At 48.0% G+C, this 18,158-nt stretch overlaps 2 protein-coding genes across 5 annotated transcripts; one reads left to right on the forward strand and one right to left on the reverse strand.

Moving 5' to 3' along the window:
* Window positions 1-309: 309 nt before the first annotated feature.
* On the reverse strand, window positions 310-11,659 carry PALB2 (partner and localizer of BRCA2). Of its 4 annotated transcripts, none has more exons than XR_012588591.1 (13): window positions 11,370-11,659; window positions 11,164-11,245; window positions 10,838-10,863; window positions 8,804-10,723; window positions 7,263-8,065; window positions 6,520-6,603; window positions 4,435-4,596; window positions 3,862-3,947; window positions 3,420-3,581; window positions 3,142-3,258; window positions 2,681-2,768; window positions 1,524-1,943; window positions 310-679 (listed from the first exon to the last, which is right to left on the reverse strand). XR_012588591.1 is itself a non-coding variant. In XM_074596712.1 (13 exons), the coding sequence occupies exons 1-13, from the start codon at window positions 11,653-11,655 to the stop codon at window positions 448-450; spliced, it is 4,197 nt and encodes a 1,398-aa protein (XP_074452813.1). In that variant the 5' UTR covers window positions 11,656-11,659; the 3' UTR covers window positions 310-447. The 4 variants fall into 4 exon arrangements, 2 of the variants coding, with proteins under 2 accessions (XP_074452813.1, XP_074452814.1); XM_074596712.1 differs by having other exon boundaries at window positions 1,524-1,672; XM_074596713.1 differs by having other exon boundaries at window positions 1,524-1,672; window positions 10,838-11,245; window positions 11,370-11,429; window positions 11,507-11,625.
* On the forward strand, window positions 11,069-17,692 carry DCTN5 (dynactin subunit 5). The gene is made up of 7 exons (XM_074596719.1): window positions 11,069-11,789; window positions 11,935-12,003; window positions 12,490-12,608; window positions 13,086-13,197; window positions 13,775-13,877; window positions 14,637-14,728; window positions 17,322-17,692. Exons 1-7 carry the CDS (start codon window positions 11,742-11,744, stop codon window positions 17,340-17,342), a joined length of 564 nt encoding a protein of 187 aa, XP_074452820.1. The 5' UTR covers window positions 11,069-11,741; the 3' UTR covers window positions 17,343-17,692.
* Window positions 17,693-18,158: the final 466 nt, after the last annotated feature.

The raw sequence follows: 18,158 nt of genomic DNA on the forward strand, positions 1-18,158 counted from the left end.
CCTGCCCCGGGCAGAGCCCAGCCCCGGGCAGAGCCAACCCCAGGAAGAGCCCCCCCAGGGCAGAGCCCAGCCCCGGGCAGAGCCCCCCCGCCCCGGGCAGAGCCAACCCCAGGAAGAGCCCAGCCCTGGGCAGAATCCCCCCACCCTAGGCAGAGCCCCGGGCAGGGACGAGCCCTGGGCAGGGTCCCCCAGGGCAGAGCCAGCCTCGGGCACAGCCCCCCCACCCCGGGCAGAGCCCCCCCAGGTCAGAGACGAAGCCTATCCAGAGCCCCCGAGCCCCAGCACAGCGCAGCAGCAGCCACGGAGCCATTCCAAAGCAAAGAGGTTTAATGGCTTGTCACACACCCGGGGCTGTCACAACCATACAGCACCCATTAAGTCTGTAGCAGAAGCACCAGGCTCTGCCGGTGGTGCCGCTGATGGGGGCTGTCACTCCCCAGTGCTCCATCAGGCCACTCCTGGCTGGGGTTGCTGGTACTGGTAGAGGCAGACGGTCCCATCCCGCTGCCCGGCCAGCAGGCAGGCACTGGTGGTGGCCCAGCGGGCCAGCGCCCAGCTCCCCTCTGGGTCCGGGGGCAGCAGCGCTGTGCATTGCCCCAGCAGCAGGTCCCACACCGCGATGGCTCCCGACGTCAGCACGGCTGCGGCCGAAGCATCCTTCACGTCACCCTCCAGGTACCTAGGGTCATACACAGAAGGGTCACAGTGTTAGAGTTTTGTTGTCAAAACACTATCGCATCACTTTTTAAAATTAGCTAGTTTTTCATGTAGAAAATTCATAAGCATATTTAAGCCAACTGTGGGAAGCCAGGTTAAGTTACATGTTGTATCTTCAGCGCACCTGAGAACAAAGGATGTCGAGACAATCCTTCCGCGGCCTCAACACATACTTGAAAATTGTTCGGTAAGCCAAGATCTCAATCCCCTACTATTTGTGCCCATCCATCATAATGTTTCCTACGTAAGTGCATTGCAAGACTGAGTCTTAAACAGCTTAGTCTTCAAAATGCAAGACATAGGAAGGAAAAGGTCATCTGACTGCAAACAGCTGCTTAACATAAATAAACCGAGCAAAGTGCTCTTTAACACCACAAAGGCTCAGAAAGTCTCATTTGCAGATATTTTCTCTGGGGGGTTTTGCTTGATGAACCCAGTTACAGCATTTCCACAATCCCTTTGTGCAGGGGGGGAGGGAAGACAAAAGCATGCAGGAGGCAGAAAATCACCTCTCCTGTCTGTGAGCGGAGCCCCACGCCACGCGGTGACACCGGGAGCTCTGAGGTCAGCGCACAGACTGGCGCAGGAAACGGGCAGGAAACAGCCAACACCCTCGCCCCATTCCAGGGGCGTTTGTCCCACATACAGGACAAACGGCAGTGACGGATGCAGCCTCCTTATCATGGGCAAGATGGCAAATGGACCCCTGCCAGCAGTGCTGCTCAGCTCGTTAAGCGGTTCCCCCCCAAAACCAGCTCAAAGGAGTCATGTAGCCATCACACGGAGCCACCCCCTGCGGTACTTGCCTTCCAGCATGGCCAGGTGGGAGGGAGGAGAACATCACCCCCGTGCTCCTGGCTGTTTTGGGGTTGAACGCTACCACGCGGAACGCGGGGTTTCCACAGGACTCGCTCTCTTTGGCGTGGGGATGACTTAAAACAACAAACAGAAGTCCCTGATACACACAGGAAAAATACATCACTAAACACAACAGCAAGAGGGGAAAAAAACCCAAAGAATTTTCCAAAAAATTAATTGCTACATTCTCTCCATAATCAAAGCCCCAAGGACAGTGATGCATTATTTTTACCGAATAAAATAGAAATGGTTTACTTTCCTTATCAAATTAGATAAAAGCCAAAGCAGCTGCTGACTGATAAGGGCTGATGCAATACAGGAAAATGACAGCTCAGTGACCCACTGGATTTATGCACTTATCTCTCTGCCTGAAAAAGGAAAACTTGCTGTAGGATGAGGTGACATTTAAAGTAAAATTTCTGGGCCCCATTTAAATCCCTAGGAGCTTAAAATGTAACAAGAATTCCATGCGAAGCAGCACAGATGAAAACAGTGCCTCTCGGAACCGTCACAGGCCAACATGAAATATGCTGGGATAGATATTCTGAGGAAGTCTCCAACGACTCTTGACTCAAGCCATCATTATTGGACAAGACATTCTTGTCCCAAAAGGTTAAATGCTCACTGAGAACAATCAAATCCTTGATAAACTACAGAAATCCATCTGTAGACAGAGCGCAGGTGGAAGCAAGTGGTAAAGAAACACTAGTATGAATCTTGGTTTGTAACAGTTGATATCCTCGGGGGTATATATGTAAATAACAACCACTTTGCATCGGTTTCCCGTCACGCTGGCAGCTATCCACTTGTGAAACGGAAGAGACTTACCAAGCACCAGCACTGGGCAACAGTACTTCTGCTTCCCACGTGCAAGATGCTGCTGCTTTGGAATGATCCATCACACTCATTTTATTACTACACTGCAGAAAGCCAAGAATTCAAGGTAGCCAGTGTGGCTTATTTCTCCTAGTTAACCTGTTTTCCTTTGAAATATCTTCAGAGCTGATATTTCAATCCACTCTAGAAACCCTAATCCTTTAAGTCGCTACCACAGTTAGTCAGCGCAGTCCATGCGTAAACTGCGTGTCATATTTCACATACGTACAGAGTCGGAATATGCTCGATGGCAGATGGAAGCTGGGTAGGAATAACCAACGTGCATCTTCTTCAGGAGCTGGCCCGTTTTCAAATTCCTGCAGTTGGTGACAATACAAATTCCGACTGCATTTCCATCCTCTATCTGTTATTTTCTAATCATAGTTAACATCGCTATGCAAGACGGACATATATATTTGGATTCACATAAACCAACTAAGACAAGAGCCCACAGGAAGAGATGTAATGAATATGACGTAAAAGCAAGTGGGATTCTAGCAGCATAGTTCATTCGCTTTCTATCTGACTGTACAGAAGTTAGAGCGCCAGAATGTAGGCCTTTTGACAATTATCATTTCAAACGCTAATCAGCAGCCAACAAACACTCCTATACAATGTCTGCAGCTACGCGCTACAGCCACCACATACACCTGCAAGCTAAATCATTTCATTGTGAAGGAAAACACTGACCAAACAACAATGCTGTTCACTGCAGTGGTGCCAACCAAGGCGTCTCTCGCTCCTTCTACTTCAGCAAAAGCTAAAACAGTTTCTTCGGGGGGCATCAAAGTCTGTCCATCCTTGCACCTGAACATCAGATTAGCAAGGGAGAAAAGGCAGTCAAAACTATGTGTTTTGTTCTCAGCACACCTCCACAATGAAGAGGAACCTGACGCTCTTCTACATCTGAGATGTTTTCTTTGCTTCCACCTGCCTCACTGAGACCACCCCAAAACCAGCAGACTCACCTTCCCGTCTCTGAAAGCGACACTATTTCCACTTGCTGCTCTTGCACAGTCCTGCTGCTGCTGACCAGCCTCCTATCCTTTATCCCAAGAACAGCTTTTATATTTCCAGTTTTTACTAGTGATTGCTTGAATAAGTCATTCTCAGAGGAATAAAGCAAGAGCCTAAATTAAGAGAAAAGTATGCATAATGACAGAAGGAAGCACAATTCAAACATGCCATAGAGTATAAAAACAAGCATATGTTTAAACAGTCTAACACCTCTAGAGGTGAATAAGCAAGTCTTTATAGTTGATTTTTAGAAATCCCTTCCATATTTTCCAACTGTTAAAGCAGCTGAGAAAGTGACACATTAGTAAGAGATAATTTAAATGACTACACAAGAGCAGAGTTAAGCTGCAGCTATTCAGGGTGCAAAGTGCTAGTAAGAAATAAATACAACACCTTATTTCTCCAATCTCCAAATCTCCCAATGCTATACACACAAGATTACAGGCATCCGGCAGAGGAACAATCTGTATTACAGGAATCTAGGACAGCAAAACAATAATTCAGTGTCACCTACAACGTCCCTTTGACTTTATTGCCATTTTCTAGAGTGTTTCAAGGAAAATGATATGGAGCAGAACTAATTTTCAGATCCCTCTGAAGAAGCACACTTAGATTAACAGCTGAACTCTCTGCTGACTGTTTACCTAATTAAACAATCCCTGTTGACGTAAGAGACAAAAAGTGTCTCCAGGGAGCATAAGGGGAAAGAGCCTAAGTCAGTAGCTGCAGCCACCATTCAGTACATGAAGTATGAAATTCCAGCAGGTAACACGCAACCATAGAAGCTACTGGCCTTCTCCATCAGCAGTGCAAATCATTCTCCTCGTTGCCTGATGGAATGAAAAAATTATGCGACCTAAAGAACTTACCTTGCACCCAAGACTGCAAGCTCCTTGTATCTTGGGAACTAACACACTGGGACAAGAAAGCTGTCCTAAATTCTAGAAATAAGGATGGCGTTCATACCTCTCCGACCTGCCAAGTATAGACTTTTCCCCAGTGGTCAGATGCCAGAGGTTTCCACAAGGAGACAGAACTCTCACAAGCAGTCACCACGCACAGCTCTCTGCAGCCAGCTGCTTCCCACCACACGGTACTCACGTCCACAGCACAGGAACTTGAAGAATCCTGTCCAAGACAAAGCAGCACTGGTTTTCTTCTGATTGATAGACATGGTTATCTAACCTAGGGGTTCGGACCAAGAAAAATGCTTGACGTTCAGTGTGCAGAGAATTTAAGGCTAAAACTTAATGCTCACAAAGTTTAATTTTGAGGAAAGAGTCAGTAAGGCACTGTCCTGGTTTGAGGTAAAACAGAACCAACTTTCTGTTCAGTAATTTTATTTCTTAGCTAGGCCTCTTCTAACTCTCTGAAATTAACAGCATGTTGTGTCTGAAACGGTTCGTTCTCAGTGATAAGACCAATGTTTACAGTTTGTGCCAAGGAATGGTACCCAGAGAGGCTCTTGAGTATACTTATTGCTATAACAACCAAGGTCAGCTAATTTCGTTATTTGCCCCGTTGGAGGGTCAGAAATGGAAAAGCGTAGAGGGGTCCCACCTGCAGGGAGGAGCGGACAGGACAGGGGACCCAAAATTGACCAACAGGGTATTCCATCCCATCTGCCCCATGCTCAGTACAAAAGCTGAGGGGTCAAAGGGTCAATTCTCTTCCTTCAATGTCTGACATCCAAGGAGGACCCTGTCTGTTCATCTGCCTTTGATCCCGATCCGTGGGTTCCTGACTCCAGCTGTGGAATTCAGTTCTCACCCATCACCGAGTCCAGTCTGGGACTTCCACAGTTCCTGCTGGTGACGTCATCCTGGGAGCTTAACATGGTTTTGTATATACTGTATCTATTTCATTCTTTCCCTTTTTATTTTATTATTACTATTTCATTAGTTTAGTTTCCTCTAAACTTGTAAATCTCTTTATCTCTCCTCCTCCTCTCCGTGTACGAGAGGCTGAGGGGGAGCATCTGTCACCGGCCATCGGCCAATTTGGCCGAAACCACGACATGCACCGAGGAAAACAAGCCAGGTACGTTTCACCCTTAAAGCAGCAAACATATTGGCTCACACGACAAAAATTACTTGTCATTTGAAACAACAGGCACCCAGCAGAGCCCAGGGCTGGGACAGGACTGGGGGTACCACGGCACAGCCATAACAAAGCCTGAGTGCCACCTACCTGCAGAAGCACTTGCTTCCCTTGTTGCACAAATGGGAGGGGGGACTTGCAGTAGCACAGACGGAGTTTAAAACTGAACAAAGCAAGGGCCTTCTCTTCTCCCTTCTAAAAACATTTTCAGCTTCAGCCACATTATTGTTGGCTGCTTATGCTAATCCCCCAGGCTTGCTTCCTGAGCAAAACTTTGCGCTTTGGTTTGGAAAAGCTAGAGGTGGCCCAGCCCCCAGCAAGCTCATCTGGAGTTCAACAGGCTTTCCCACAGATGTTGCTTCCTTGCCTGCCAACTGTTCCCTACCCGCTAGGAGACAGAGGACAGTGGAAGGACAGACACGACTGCAGGAGGAAGAGCCCATGGCTCAGCTGTGCAAACGGTCCTGGGCAAGATTTGCCTTGGTCATTGCATGTGCAATCAAGGCTCCCTTCCAGAAGGGTGTGAACATCAACATGTGTATTTGGCACAGTGCTGTAGTCCCCCACAAAATTTGTTGGTTACTGGGCGAGGTAGTGCCTGCAATGGTGACAGGAGGCCACGGGAGCCACAGGGCAGGCAACAGGGATACAAGGGCTGAGATCATTTTACCTGGGGCTGAAGAAAAATGCAGCAGTTCTGTTTGTTAAGACCTTTGTATGTGTTTAGACATTTGTTATTCAGAAACAAGCACTGAAATCCTTTATCAGTCAAAAGGAGATATACAGCAACCTAACCTTTCAGCATGCTTTACTACAAGCGAAGGCAGAACTGATGAAATTAGACAGCAATCTATTTTGTTCAACTAGCCATTCTGCATTTTTTATTGCATTTTTGTTAAACTTAGTATTAATGAGCTGCTACTGACTCGGTAAACAACTATCTGATGTTACCTTTAGCTTTGATACAAGCTGCAAGCTCTCTTCTCTGAGGCCATCAAACAGTACCGGAGTCATCTGTTCTGCCACATCTTTCTTCTGCACAAACAAGTAAAGAATGAGGATAATTCAACTTTGAAATTACATTCAGCCCCTACAAGAGTGAGGCAGAAGCACGAATTCATTCTGCATGCAGTTATTGGAGAGCTATGGTAGGAGCACCTCTTTTTGTACTTCCGTGTCTTTGAAAACCAAGAGATCCCAGACAGGTTATTTCCTGGTTTCACCTCAAAATTGTCTTTTACCACCACTCTGCATCTATCAGCCTTCAGAGACAAGTCATTCTTTCAGTACCCATCCTGCATGTGAGTTATTTATATATTATATAAATTTATAATATATTTATATATTATACCTCCTTTATCAAATCCCAGCTGAAAATTTTCCTTAAGGTAGACCAACACTATGTGGGTACCAGAAAGTTTTTGCTCATACACACGTTTCAAAATCACATCTGCAATAAGCATTGAAACCCGTATCTCCAGTTTCATCAAACAGGATTTTAAAATTTGCTTTTGAGGTCAAAAGACCTGAGGCAAAAGATGAAAATCAAACATTTACCAAGTCAGGTAAAAGACAGCGTGCAGGGCTAGCATGCAAAGAAGTCTTTACCCTGGAGTCAGGCAAGACTCTGGAAAAGGGGATTCGCCTACAAAACCACTGACTTAGTACCCTTGGCAAAGAGGCCAGCTTATTACCTGCTCAGGAGAAGCCCTGCAGGATCTCTGCTGTTTGCTCTCCGACTGCTGATGCTTCTCCAAGGCCACAGCCTCATCAGATTCATTATGGGGAGCTTCTAAATTAAATGTTGTACTTTGTTCCTCCTCTTTTCTAGCAGATCCTGCACCACAGCTGTCCAAGTGCAGTGGAACGGCAGAGTCTTTGCATTCCCCATCATCCACGACCTGGGCAGATGCCCCTCTGGAGAAATGTGGGTTCGCTTGTGAGGGAGATACGGAAGGTGTACTGGGGAAGACCTCACTGCATACTGATGGTAAAATGGCTGGGGTTGCACCCACAACAGGAAAAACAGATGAGGAAATCTGAGACTCAGGCTGAGTGGGAGCACCAGCTAAGACAGTCCCCATGGGAGTAAGGAACAAAGCATGGGTGGAAAGTTCTTTCTTGGAAGCTGGGCTTTCTACGTGAGGTAACTTGGGTGATCCATTTTTGAAAGGCGAAATCAAATTACTTTTGAGCCTTTTTTCTTCTGGATTCATTTCTGCATCTTGTGCGTCCCCTGAAGCTGCACCATCTCCAAACGTATTAGGAACAAAAACCTCCAAGTCATTCACAGGGGAAGATTCTAATTTCTCAAGTTTTAGTAGTCCAAATTCCTCATCCGGTAAGTGAAAGTCTCTGATTCCCAGCCTGGGGGCCAGCCACTGGGGACTGCGAAAGCAGAAGAGAGAGCTGCAAGTGTCAGGGTCCGTAGCAGGGAGGTGAAGAGAAGCAGGATCCCCTGAACGCACTGGATAGCTACGTCTTCTTTTGCTCTCATCTACACAAAGAAAAACACCATCCAAGAACATCACATCATAGAATAACCAGCAACTAGCCTTTTCAGAGTCTCTCATCCAGAGTGTCACTCTAATCTATTTTTTAAAAAAAAAAAGCCATACCATCTTAACATGCGGAAGTGGCACTTTTCTGGAAAGACATAACATTCTGCAATTGCTCTGCATCTAGCCTTCAGCAAAAGTATCATCGCCAAAGACTGCCAGAATTGACCAAGTGCTTGGTCAGTTTGTTTTGGGTGGTTCTCTCCCAACACATTCTCTTTTTACAATATTGACAGACCCTCAAACTGTAATGCTACTCTTTGTGTTTAACACTTGTCAGCACTAAAAAAAATAAATTATTAATATGCAGACTTAGTTGGAGAAACAGATTTACATCCATTTGCTGGAAAATCAAGTGCAGAGTGCACAACATTTGCTCTAACAGCAAAGGCAGCTTAAAAAGTTCTCAGCCCTGCTCCTCATCCATGCACGGCTGTTCACTCTTCATCACTGTGCTGAAGCAGAAGTTTCCGGAATTCTGCAAGGAACATGGGCACCACAATGATCTATATTTTTAAAAAAGCTCTCATTTAAAAAAAAAAAAAAAAAGTTAACCCATGTAAGATTTTCTTGAATAAAAAAATATGGTAAGGCATGAACAGCAGTGCATGCACTCACTGGGATGTTTCCCTGCCTTGCTCTCGGGCTCTAGTTTTAGGGAGTATTTGAAGAAGTACCTTTTGAGACTTGACTGGCTCTCTGTCTTGCAGAAGAACGCAGGGAGCGACGCAGAGGGACGTTAATTGCTAGGAGCTCCTCAGCCCTGCAGGCTCCTTGCACGTACTGATTCTTAACATGCTCCACTGGATGTTTATCACCCTGACACACACCTAAGTTGGCTTCCAGATCTCCTATATGGCTGGCAAAAGTTTCATTTCCTGGGTTCAGAGAATCCTTGTTCTGAAGCGGATTTTGAACCTGTTCTGACAGAGTCTTATGGCATTTGCCAAGCACTTGGCTTCCTCCAGGAGGAGGATCAGAACTCGTTGGCTGTATAGCGCCGGCCACTTCTGTCTCTCCAGACCCAAGAGCTGCAGCAGCAGACAACCTTCTCTCATCTGAAGATGACTTTTCAAGATTAGCCTCACGGTTTTCCTTTTCACTCTGACGCTCATTTGACAGCAGACTACTGCTTTCCCTCGGTGGTATGAGATCCAAACTCTCTATAAGTTCCTGTGACACTTGATGCACAGAGGGTTTGCAGGTAGACTTTCTTCTTCCCTTTTGTTTCCTCTGCGATCGTCTCTGATCTTGCTTTGTGCTAGTGATACTGCTTTGAGAAATCGATCCAAGTGACGTGCTGCTACCACTGGACGCAGCAAGAGATTTCTGAGTACTTGAATTTGCTGAATCGTTTTCAGCACCAAGAAAAGGGGACGGCACAACCCCTGACTCTGAATCATTTTCAACTCTTTCTTGGGAGTGCCAATCTAAATTTGCATCTTTCTGCTTGCACTTACTTCGCTGACCTTTCTTGCTTCTGCCCAGCTGGCTGAGAATTACAGCATCAAGATCCACTTTCCTCTGGCAATTAGACATGCGTCGAGTTGTCCTGATGTAGTACTCAACTGGAAAGAGAAGCCCTTCAACCACTGTGCAAGAGTTCAATGTACTTTCAGGAGCTGTCACCTTTTCTGTATGAGGAAGTCTTGACTGAATTTCAAGCTGTTGATTCTCCAACAGTTCTTCAACATTGCCCAGCGCAAGATCTGTAGGAGAGGGATTTAAGCTATTAGTGTCACTTTGATTTCCTTCATGGCTTTTGCTCTCATTAGATACAGTGTTATTTCCATCGGCAGGCAATACTTCATTTTCTGACATCAAATCCAAGAGCCTATGTAATTCTCCCCGATCTTCACACATACTCTCACTGTCCGTTTGTTTTATTATACTGGAAGATTCGTTTCCTCCATCAGCACTGATGTCAAGTAAAACAGAGTCACCATTCTCCGAACATGGCTGTGCAGGCTCACAGTTATCAGATATGGCCTCAGCACCTGGGGACTCAGGCTGCCAGACATCGCTGCTGTCCCTCAGCGCACCCAGGAACAGCTCAGGCACTTCTAGAGGGACACTGTCTCCAAGCACGTCTTGGACGACTCCTAACGCTGCACTGGGAGGAGTGAAACTGTTTTCTTCTCTCCCCACAAGTGCTGGGCTGGATACTCTTTGAGTGTTTTCCTCAATGTTCAAGACACTGCTTCGCCTGAAGACTGGTGACCGAAGTTCCTCGGTATTGGCAATTTGATTCTTCACCATTTCATCACTGTTGATTAGAGGCCCATCATGCACTGATTCCCTTTCCTCTGATACTGGAGCCTTTGCCCGTCTCCTCAGCTTCATCAAGCTTCTGGAGGTTTTGGGTTTTTTCTCCTCAGGGGCAGGCCTAACGATTCCACAGCACAGGTTTTCCTGGCTAGGCTGTATGCTTTCTGCCTGCGAGCTGCCTGACAAGCTAATCTCATTGTCAGAGAATTCAGGAGCGTGTTTAAATGCAACAGGTGTTTTCTTCTCTGTGCCAGGATCAGAGCAGGTTTTAGTCTGTAACTGAGGGGTTCCATGTTTGTCAGCACTAGGAGATACGTTATCTCTAGAACCTGTGGGAAAAAAACCTCATATATGTAAAGTACTCCCAGCAAAGTCCCATCCAAGAGAAACATCACACAATAAGACTAGATGACTTTGTTAGGACCAAAAGAGTGGGATCTTACAGTCGGGATCAGGGAGCGCTGTAGACCTGGTGAGGAAGAAAGGAGACATGTTATTGCAGATCGCGATTGAGCAGCACTGGAAAGGCCGGGTGTGGAGGGCAGTGGACGTGGCAGCAGCTGCAGACAGGGGACAGCAGAGCTGGGGTCTGTCCCCGGCTCGGCAGGCCAGCCCGCGGGGGCACAGAAGGGCGACAGTGACAGGGCTGACCAGCCCCCCCCGCCATCACCCACGGGGCAAGAACACCGGGCAGCACAGGACGGCTGGCGGGGGCCTCTGGGCACTCGCACCCCCGGCCTGAAGCGGGAGGCCGCCTGCCGCCTCTTACCTGCAGGGCTCCGCTCCCACTGGCCTCCTTCCTCCGCCGTGCCCCGGCCGTGGCTCCGGACTCGCTCGGCTCGCCGCGCCCGCTGCGGACACAACACCGGAGGCGGAGGGCTGGGACCGGCCTCCCGGTACCTCCTCCCGCGCCCGGCCGGGCCAAGCCCCGACGGCGACCCCGACCCGGCCCCGGCCCCGGCCCAGCCCGCTCACCCGCAGCCGGCTGACGGTCTCGCTGTACTCCCTCCTCAGCAGCGCCAGCTTCTCCCTCAGCTGCAAGACACAACGCACCGGGCTGGGGCTGGCACCGTCGCGCCGGGCCCCGCTCGGTCCCGCGCCGGGCACCGCACCTTCTCCTTCTGGGCGCCGCTGAGGGCCTCCCCGCCGGCCGCCGCCGCCTCCCCCGGTCCCTCAGCAGCCGCCGTTCCTTCCATGGCCGCCGGTCCCTCCATAGCGGCCTCCCGCGGGAAGCGCGTGTCCATGGCAACCGGGCCGCCATAGGCCGCGCCCGCGGCGGAAGCGCCGTCTGGCGGGAGGAAGTGACGTGTCGGAAGCCGGGAGTGGCCGTGCGGAAGCGACGCCGCCATGGAGCTGAGCGAGATGCTCTACAACAAGTCCGAGTACATCGAGACGGTGCGGGGGGACCGAGAGGGGCTGGGGGAAGCCGGAGGGGACCGGGGGTGGCTGAGGGGGCTGAGTTGAGCTCGCTGAGGCGTCGCGTCGGCGGTGGGGCCTGGGGCTCCAAGGGGCCGCAGTGACTCCTCCCTTCTCCCCGCAGGCGTCCGGCAATAAGGTGAGCCGACAGTCCGTGCTGTGCGGCAGCCAGAACATCGTTCTCAACGGCAAGGTGGGTGGCGGGGAGGGGGCTGCAGTGTTCCCCCCCCGCCCCGGTGCCTCGTTCGGCGCAGCAGGTGGACTTGGGGGCGGGGGGAGCGCGGCCAGGCCGCGGGGTCCTTGTCACCACGGCAGCGGCGCTCGAGCTGCTCTGTTGTCCCCTGACAACCGCTCTCGGCCCCGTGGTACGGGAGATCTGCTCTCTGAGGACGCTTCTGCGTGTGAGCAGATCGTGGGGCTTTTGTCCGTGCAACAGTATGTTTCTCTTTGTACTTAAACTTCACTTTGTGTATTGGCTCGCGTTGTGCAGCTTGCTGACACCATGGCAGCGCAGCTGGTCCTGTGTCATTTGCTTTGTTCCCACTTTTCTTTTGACTAAAAGAATCTTCTATAAAGTAACATAATCTCACTGGAGTGGCCTGACCGCTGTGTGTGTAAATATAATAACTGGTAACACAGGTAGAAACTGGAGCTCATTTATCTCTCTTTTCTTCTACAGACCATAGTTATGAATGACTGCATCATCCGCGGTGACCTGGCAAACGTACGGGTTGGACGACACTGTGTGGTGAAAAGCCGCAGTGTCATTAGACCACCCTTCAAGAAGTTTAGTAAAGGGTAAGAGGTTCCCTTCCTTTAAGGAGACTGAAGTTAAAATCTAAAATCGGAACTTAAAAAGCTAAATAAAATATATCGTCTTTGTTGAGATCTGTATTCAGAGGGCTGGGGTCCTTTTGCAGTAATTTGCAGAAACGTGTCCCTCTAAACCTTTTCCTCCAACTTCCAGCTTTGCCTTCGGGGTTAGTGTTCCCTTCAGACGACAGTATGGAAAGACTGGGATATATTAAAATGGCTAAGTGAAGAATGTGTTTCATTTGTTCTTTGTTTATTCACAACATCTTCCTGTTGCTCATTTGGGCCATCCTTTAGAAGGAGATGAGAAAAGATCAATTGAAGTTTAATCTTCCTTAGTATCAGATCTACCTCTGGTAGTACAGCTGGAGATGGGAGACTCCACAGTGTGATTTTGGGGCTAACAGTGTTGCAGATCAGTCTGTATATTGTACACCTGAACAAATAACTCTTCTGTCACAGGGTGGCTTTTTTCCCTCTCCACATTGGTGATCATGTCTTCATAGAAGAGGACTGTGTTGTCAATGCAGCCCAGATTGGCTCCTATGTCCACATAGGCAAGAACTGTGTCATTGTGAGTGCCATTTCTCAGTCTTTTCTTTAAACTCTTGAGTACTATTGAGGCTTTGTAACAACAGAGGAAAGGTATCTGCACCAATGGGCTGGAGCAAGCATACTTACTCTGTGCTGTTCATTTCTCCGCCTTTTCCACAGAAAGTGGTGCTTTTAGTTTTGCTGTTCCCGCACGACAGTATTGTGGCTAGTGGGACTGTCCAGGAAAGACAGCCTTTTCACGAAGTACAAGTGGAATTGTGTTTCTACACAAATAATGCAAAATAGTCAAGGTTGCTGTCTGCTGAGTTAGAGAAGGCCTTGCTACGTTACTGCATGACTCAGGTTCTAGGTTCCAGTTTGCACATTGACATGTGTTAATATGCAGCTGCCCATGCATGTATTAGTCAACAGCAAACAGACTTTTTTTCCTCAAAAAATGAAAAAGTGAAATCTGTTGGGAAGAGCATTCAGTCCCATGATCCCTTATACAGAACGTGTTTTGAGCAGTTAAATTTGTTGAGGTTTAGGTAACTAATCAGGGTTAAACAAAAGCGTGTAGTATTTTAAGTATCAGCTTTACCTAATCTCTGTTTTAGGGTCGTAGATGTGTTTTGAAAGACTGCTGCAAAATCTTAGACAACACAGTACTACCTCCTGAAACAGTAGTCCCACCTTTCACAGTCTTCTCGGGCTGCCCAGGTATGTTCCCTCTAGCTTTTTATGTGCACAGAAGTGTGGATAACGTAGATATTCTTATTTTAAGCTGAGATTGCTATGACAAAATTGCCTATTGGCATTTAGTGCCTGGAAATAAAGGTATAGGGCACTTGGTGAACTGAGATGTAACAATTTTAACTTGTGAAACTTGCTGCTTTAGTGTATGTTAGGTAGGTAGTACATGTTTACTCCAAACAGTATGACTAGGATGCCAGCTGTGGCCATCCTGTACAGTAAACAGCACAGCTTTTCAGGCCTCTAGAACGCAGGAGGCATTAGGCCCTGCCAGAGGGAGCACTCTTCCTTCCATGGTTTCTAGTTTTGCAGGTATTTCAGTGGTTGAAATTGTAGGAAGTCCACATGCTCATTATGCATATGTTAGTAGGGAGGTAGATACGTTAAACTGAGGTATGTGAAAATTTAGATCTGCTCATTGACCTGGCTGTGCCGGAGATCTCATTGTACAAATTGCATGCTCTGTCATTTATCTTCTGACAGTGATTTAGGAGTAACAGCGGAAGCTGTTATGGGACCCAGCTGCAGCAGCCTGTCTGATGTCCATCCCAGGGGGTATGATGGGAACGATCCTGCTGTATTGCTCAACATGAGAGAAGAGCTCTTTGCTCTTCTATTAGTATTTACTTACGATTTAATCAGTCACTGCTTTGAATGTTGAATATAAGCTTATTTCTGCTTTCTCCTGCCAGAACGCTGATGGTCATACTCTTGTTCTTCTTCCAGGACTCTTCTCTGGGGAACTCCCGGAATGTACCCAGGAACTCATGATTGACGTTACAAAGAGCTATTACCAGAAGTTCTTGCCACTCACTCAGGTCTAGTAGCCTATTTACCATGTTTCAGAGCAGTAAAGGCACACAGGAGTATTCTGGGGGCAGGGAGAGGGATATTGTTCAGCAAGACCAGGGCACGGCCCTCTGCTGTTCCTGAGCACTTCTATGAGTGTTCCTCAACACTAATGGTCCGGCCAAGCAGTCCCTGGTGAAAGCTGCTGTGTCATGTTGTTTAAACTTTGTATCCTCATTTGAATGTATTTCATTCCATGTTGTCTGAATTGTGACATTAAATGTTCTGGATCTAGGAAAGCTGACAGAATTCCCTTTAGGGCACATCTCCTCTTTGCAGCTGGGGAACAAGGCGGAGTTGACAGGGCGTACTCTGCAGCCTAAGCCTGTCTTTCACGTCAGTTCTGTTCCTTACCCACAGCAAGTGGGTTTACGTTTGCTAGAAGCAATCTCCGTCCTAGAACAGAAGCACTGTGTGGCTGATCTGTGTGTTATGGGTAGTTACCAGGGTTCATTAGACCCAGTGTTTTCCTTTGGAAAAATATTTGCTGCTCTGTAGGCCTGCAAATGGCCTGAATGGCCTCTTCCTTTTCGCCCTGTGGACTGAGATTCTCTCTTATAGGGACAGGGTATCATTCATCATCCTGGGATTGGCTTTAGGACTTTTGGCCAACATTGAAACCTGTCTTTCTGTGCCTTGCCTGACAGGACACTTCTTAGCTTTTAGCTCTTGAAGTAGACATCAGTCCTGTGCTCTCACCCGTCACAAAGGATTAGGATTCTCATGGCTGATGCATGTTCAACTTCCTGAACATCACAGACCTTAAAGAGCCAAAGGGCTTTGGGAAGAGGATTGTCATGTCACTCACAGAGTTCAGTGCAGCAGAAAGTGGGTAATAAAAAGCAGAAACCCGAGAGAATGCTGCAATTGTCCCCACTTATTACCCAGTATGTATATTTGCAGAAAGCTCTTTGGTGCTTTTTTGCATTATAAAACTTAAGAAGGAAATTCAGACTTCTTGGAAAAGGTGAACATTTCATTTTGGACATGTACTAGAGCAGGAATAATTCTTGTTGGGAGCAGCTCTGTGAAAGCATGAGACAGCTGACACTTGCGTGTACCTGACTCAGTACCAGACAACTGGCTAAAAATGAATCTGCCTGCTCTGGTTGTGTTATATTAGAGCTTAGCATTGTCCTTCTCTAGCTTTTAAAACTGGGGCTCCTGCATGTTGTAGTGTAGAAGCTGGGGGCCAGGACACATCTTAGTTACATGGTGTATGGCTGTGAGATGAGCAGCCCTGGAGCCTTCAGCTGTTCTGTATAGTGCAAAGTACTGATACACCTTAAATAGCAAACAGCTGTACAAGTACTAAAGTGTGTAGTAACTGCTGTTAATCAAATGTAAAACCACTGACTGGTTTGTTTGTATTTTTACTGTACATAAATTAAAGCCTCTTCAGTTGTTCAAGTGACTCAAGGTTGTGACTCTTCAAACCCAACTTGAAGCTAGAGTGAAATTTCTTCTGTGTGTGGGCACATGAGCTGCAGTCTCTTGTTCTGTGACTATTACAGGCCATTACTGACTATTACCGTGTCAGTGCATTAAAAAAGTGAAGTACAGTGTGAAACAGCTTCTTTCTGCCTCTGAGCTGATGACTTTCACCCATAAATGATGCCAGCTTTGTTGTTTCATAATGGCTCTGACACAGAATGTCTTTGATTCTGTTCTTTGTGCTGAAGTGACAATCCAAAAGCCACCAGGGTGACAGTAAAATCCTCTCTTCAGCACTGAAACATTAGGCACACCTATTTGGTACAGCAGTAGTTCCATTAGTGTTGCTCCAAGCACTTGGAAATGGCTCGCTTTTTGGATCTAGCCATCCCAGATGGCATGACTCCTTTTGCATCTGTACAAAAACGCAGGAGCTGGAGCCAGCTCCTCATGGCAGGGAGCACAGCTGGGACAAGAAGATGAGATTCTATGTTGAAGCTGACAGCTTCTTAAGTGTCTTCGTCTTCCCCAAATGGTTAGTTCCTGCTGTCCAGAACCTGACTAGCCCTTGCAGAAGCCATTTGCAGTGAGGGGCTATAGGAGGCCTCCCCCGTCATGAAACCTGACAGATTTGGGGATTCTTGCAAGATTTCCTGCAAGTCAGGTGTTGAGGAGTTTATGATGCCGCTCTAGTACTACTTTGCCCTGTTAATTTGCCATCAGCTGTCTCTGGAAGCGTGGGAAGCTGCACTGTATTTGGTCAGGAGGGGGCTGTGTGTGCTGTGTTGCCATGGTGTCACTTCAAAGTTTCAACACCACATAGTACATTTCACCGGGATCGCTTGATTAACGGCCACGGTTGGGCGGCGTGAAGCCAGGCTGCTGGCATGGGAGAGGGGCGGGAAGGGGTGGCTGCCGAATCAAGGGATGTGAGTTTGAGAGTGGGAACGGGATGGCAGCTGGAAAAGTCCGAGTGATGCCTTTCCACGATCACGTGAGCAACACAGCTGTATTGCACAGAGAGATACGTCACTGCGCAGTTACGCATTTCTTGGCCTACTCTTCCTTCTAGCAGGCTGAGCCAACCCTTCTGCCTTAATTTAAACCTCTTTTATTGTCTCTGTTAAGGTGGCCTCTGCCAGGGTCTAAAACCAAGTCGCTACTGAAGATCTCAAACACTCCGCACTCTTAACATTCCTTAGAGTTGGCCACTTTGTCCTCCTGTCCTCTGAAGCATCCCTCTGACCTGGGCTCACCTCTACGCCTCTGCCAGCTCTGGAAAGATGGAGTGTCAGTAGGTTGCAGCGTGCTACTACCGCCCCGGGGAATTACAAGCTTCTGATGGCAACGCTCAGCCTAGCGCAGTGCAATAAAACGTAACTTCCAAGGGAGGGCTTTGCCAAAGTGGAGCTGTAGGTGCATGGGGAAGCATGCCCCTCAGGGACGGAAATTCCTTCTTTCAGGAATCTTGTACAAACAGTGATCACTTCAAACACTAAGTTGCTGTATTGCTTCATTGATCCTATATGCTTTACCCCAGTTTGCCCTGAACAAAACTGGCGGGCCAGGGCATTTGGAATCCTCGGGAACACAACGGGGGTGCAGAGCCCTTCCCTCTTTCACGTTGTGTCCACTGTCGGCTGCGACAGGTGCTGATGCGGATGGGTCTTCAGAATTGGACCTGTTGGAGCAGGTCCAGGGGAGGCCGCAAAGATGATCCAAGGGCTGGAGCACCTCTGCTGCGAGGACAGGCTGAGAGAGTTGGGGTTGATCAGTCTGGAGAATAGAAGGCTCCGGGGAGACCTTAGAGCCCCTACCAGTATCTGAAGGGGGTCTACCGGAAAGCTGGAGAGGGACTTTTTACAAGGGCATGTAGGGTTGTGAGGGGTAATGGCTTCAAACTGGAAGAAGGTAGACTTAGATTAGATATCAGGAAGAAATTTTTCACTATGAAGGTGGTGAGCC

Source organism: Larus michahellis, chromosome 8, assembly GCF_964199755.1.
Source record: "Larus michahellis chromosome 8, bLarMic1.1, whole genome shotgun sequence".
Classification (NCBI taxonomy): Eukaryota; Metazoa; Chordata; class Aves; order Charadriiformes; family Laridae; genus Larus; species Larus michahellis.

What these genes read in the sequence shown, in the direction of transcription:
- PALB2 (XM_074596712.1), bottom strand. Translation starts at nt 11,655, where the DNA reads ATGGCGGCCCGGTTGCCATGGACACGCGCTTCCCGCGGGAGGCCGCTA. An exon ending in GCAGGGCTTCTCCTGAGCAG is followed by an intron (nt 6,604 to 7,262) that starts GTAATAAGCTGG and finishes TTGTTTGTGCAG; the next exon opens with AAGAAAGATGTGGCAGAACA. An exon ending in ATCGAGCATATTCCGACTCT is followed by an intron (nt 1,673 to 2,680) that starts GTACGTATGTGA and finishes TGTGTGTATCAG; the next exon opens with GGACTTCTGTTTGTTGTTTT.
- DCTN5 (XM_074596719.1), top strand. Translation starts at nt 11,742, where the DNA reads ATGGAGCTGAGCGAGATGCTCTACAACAAGTCCGAGTACATCGAGACG. An exon ending in AGTCCGAGTACATCGAGACG is followed by an intron (nt 11,790 to 11,934) that starts GTGCGGGGGGAC and finishes TTCTCCCCGCAG; the next exon opens with GCGTCCGGCAATAAGGTGAG. An exon ending in AGTTCTTGCCACTCACTCAG is followed by an intron (nt 14,729 to 17,321) that starts GTCTAGTAGCCT and finishes GTCTCTGTTAAG; the next exon opens with GTGGCCTCTGCCAGGGTCTA.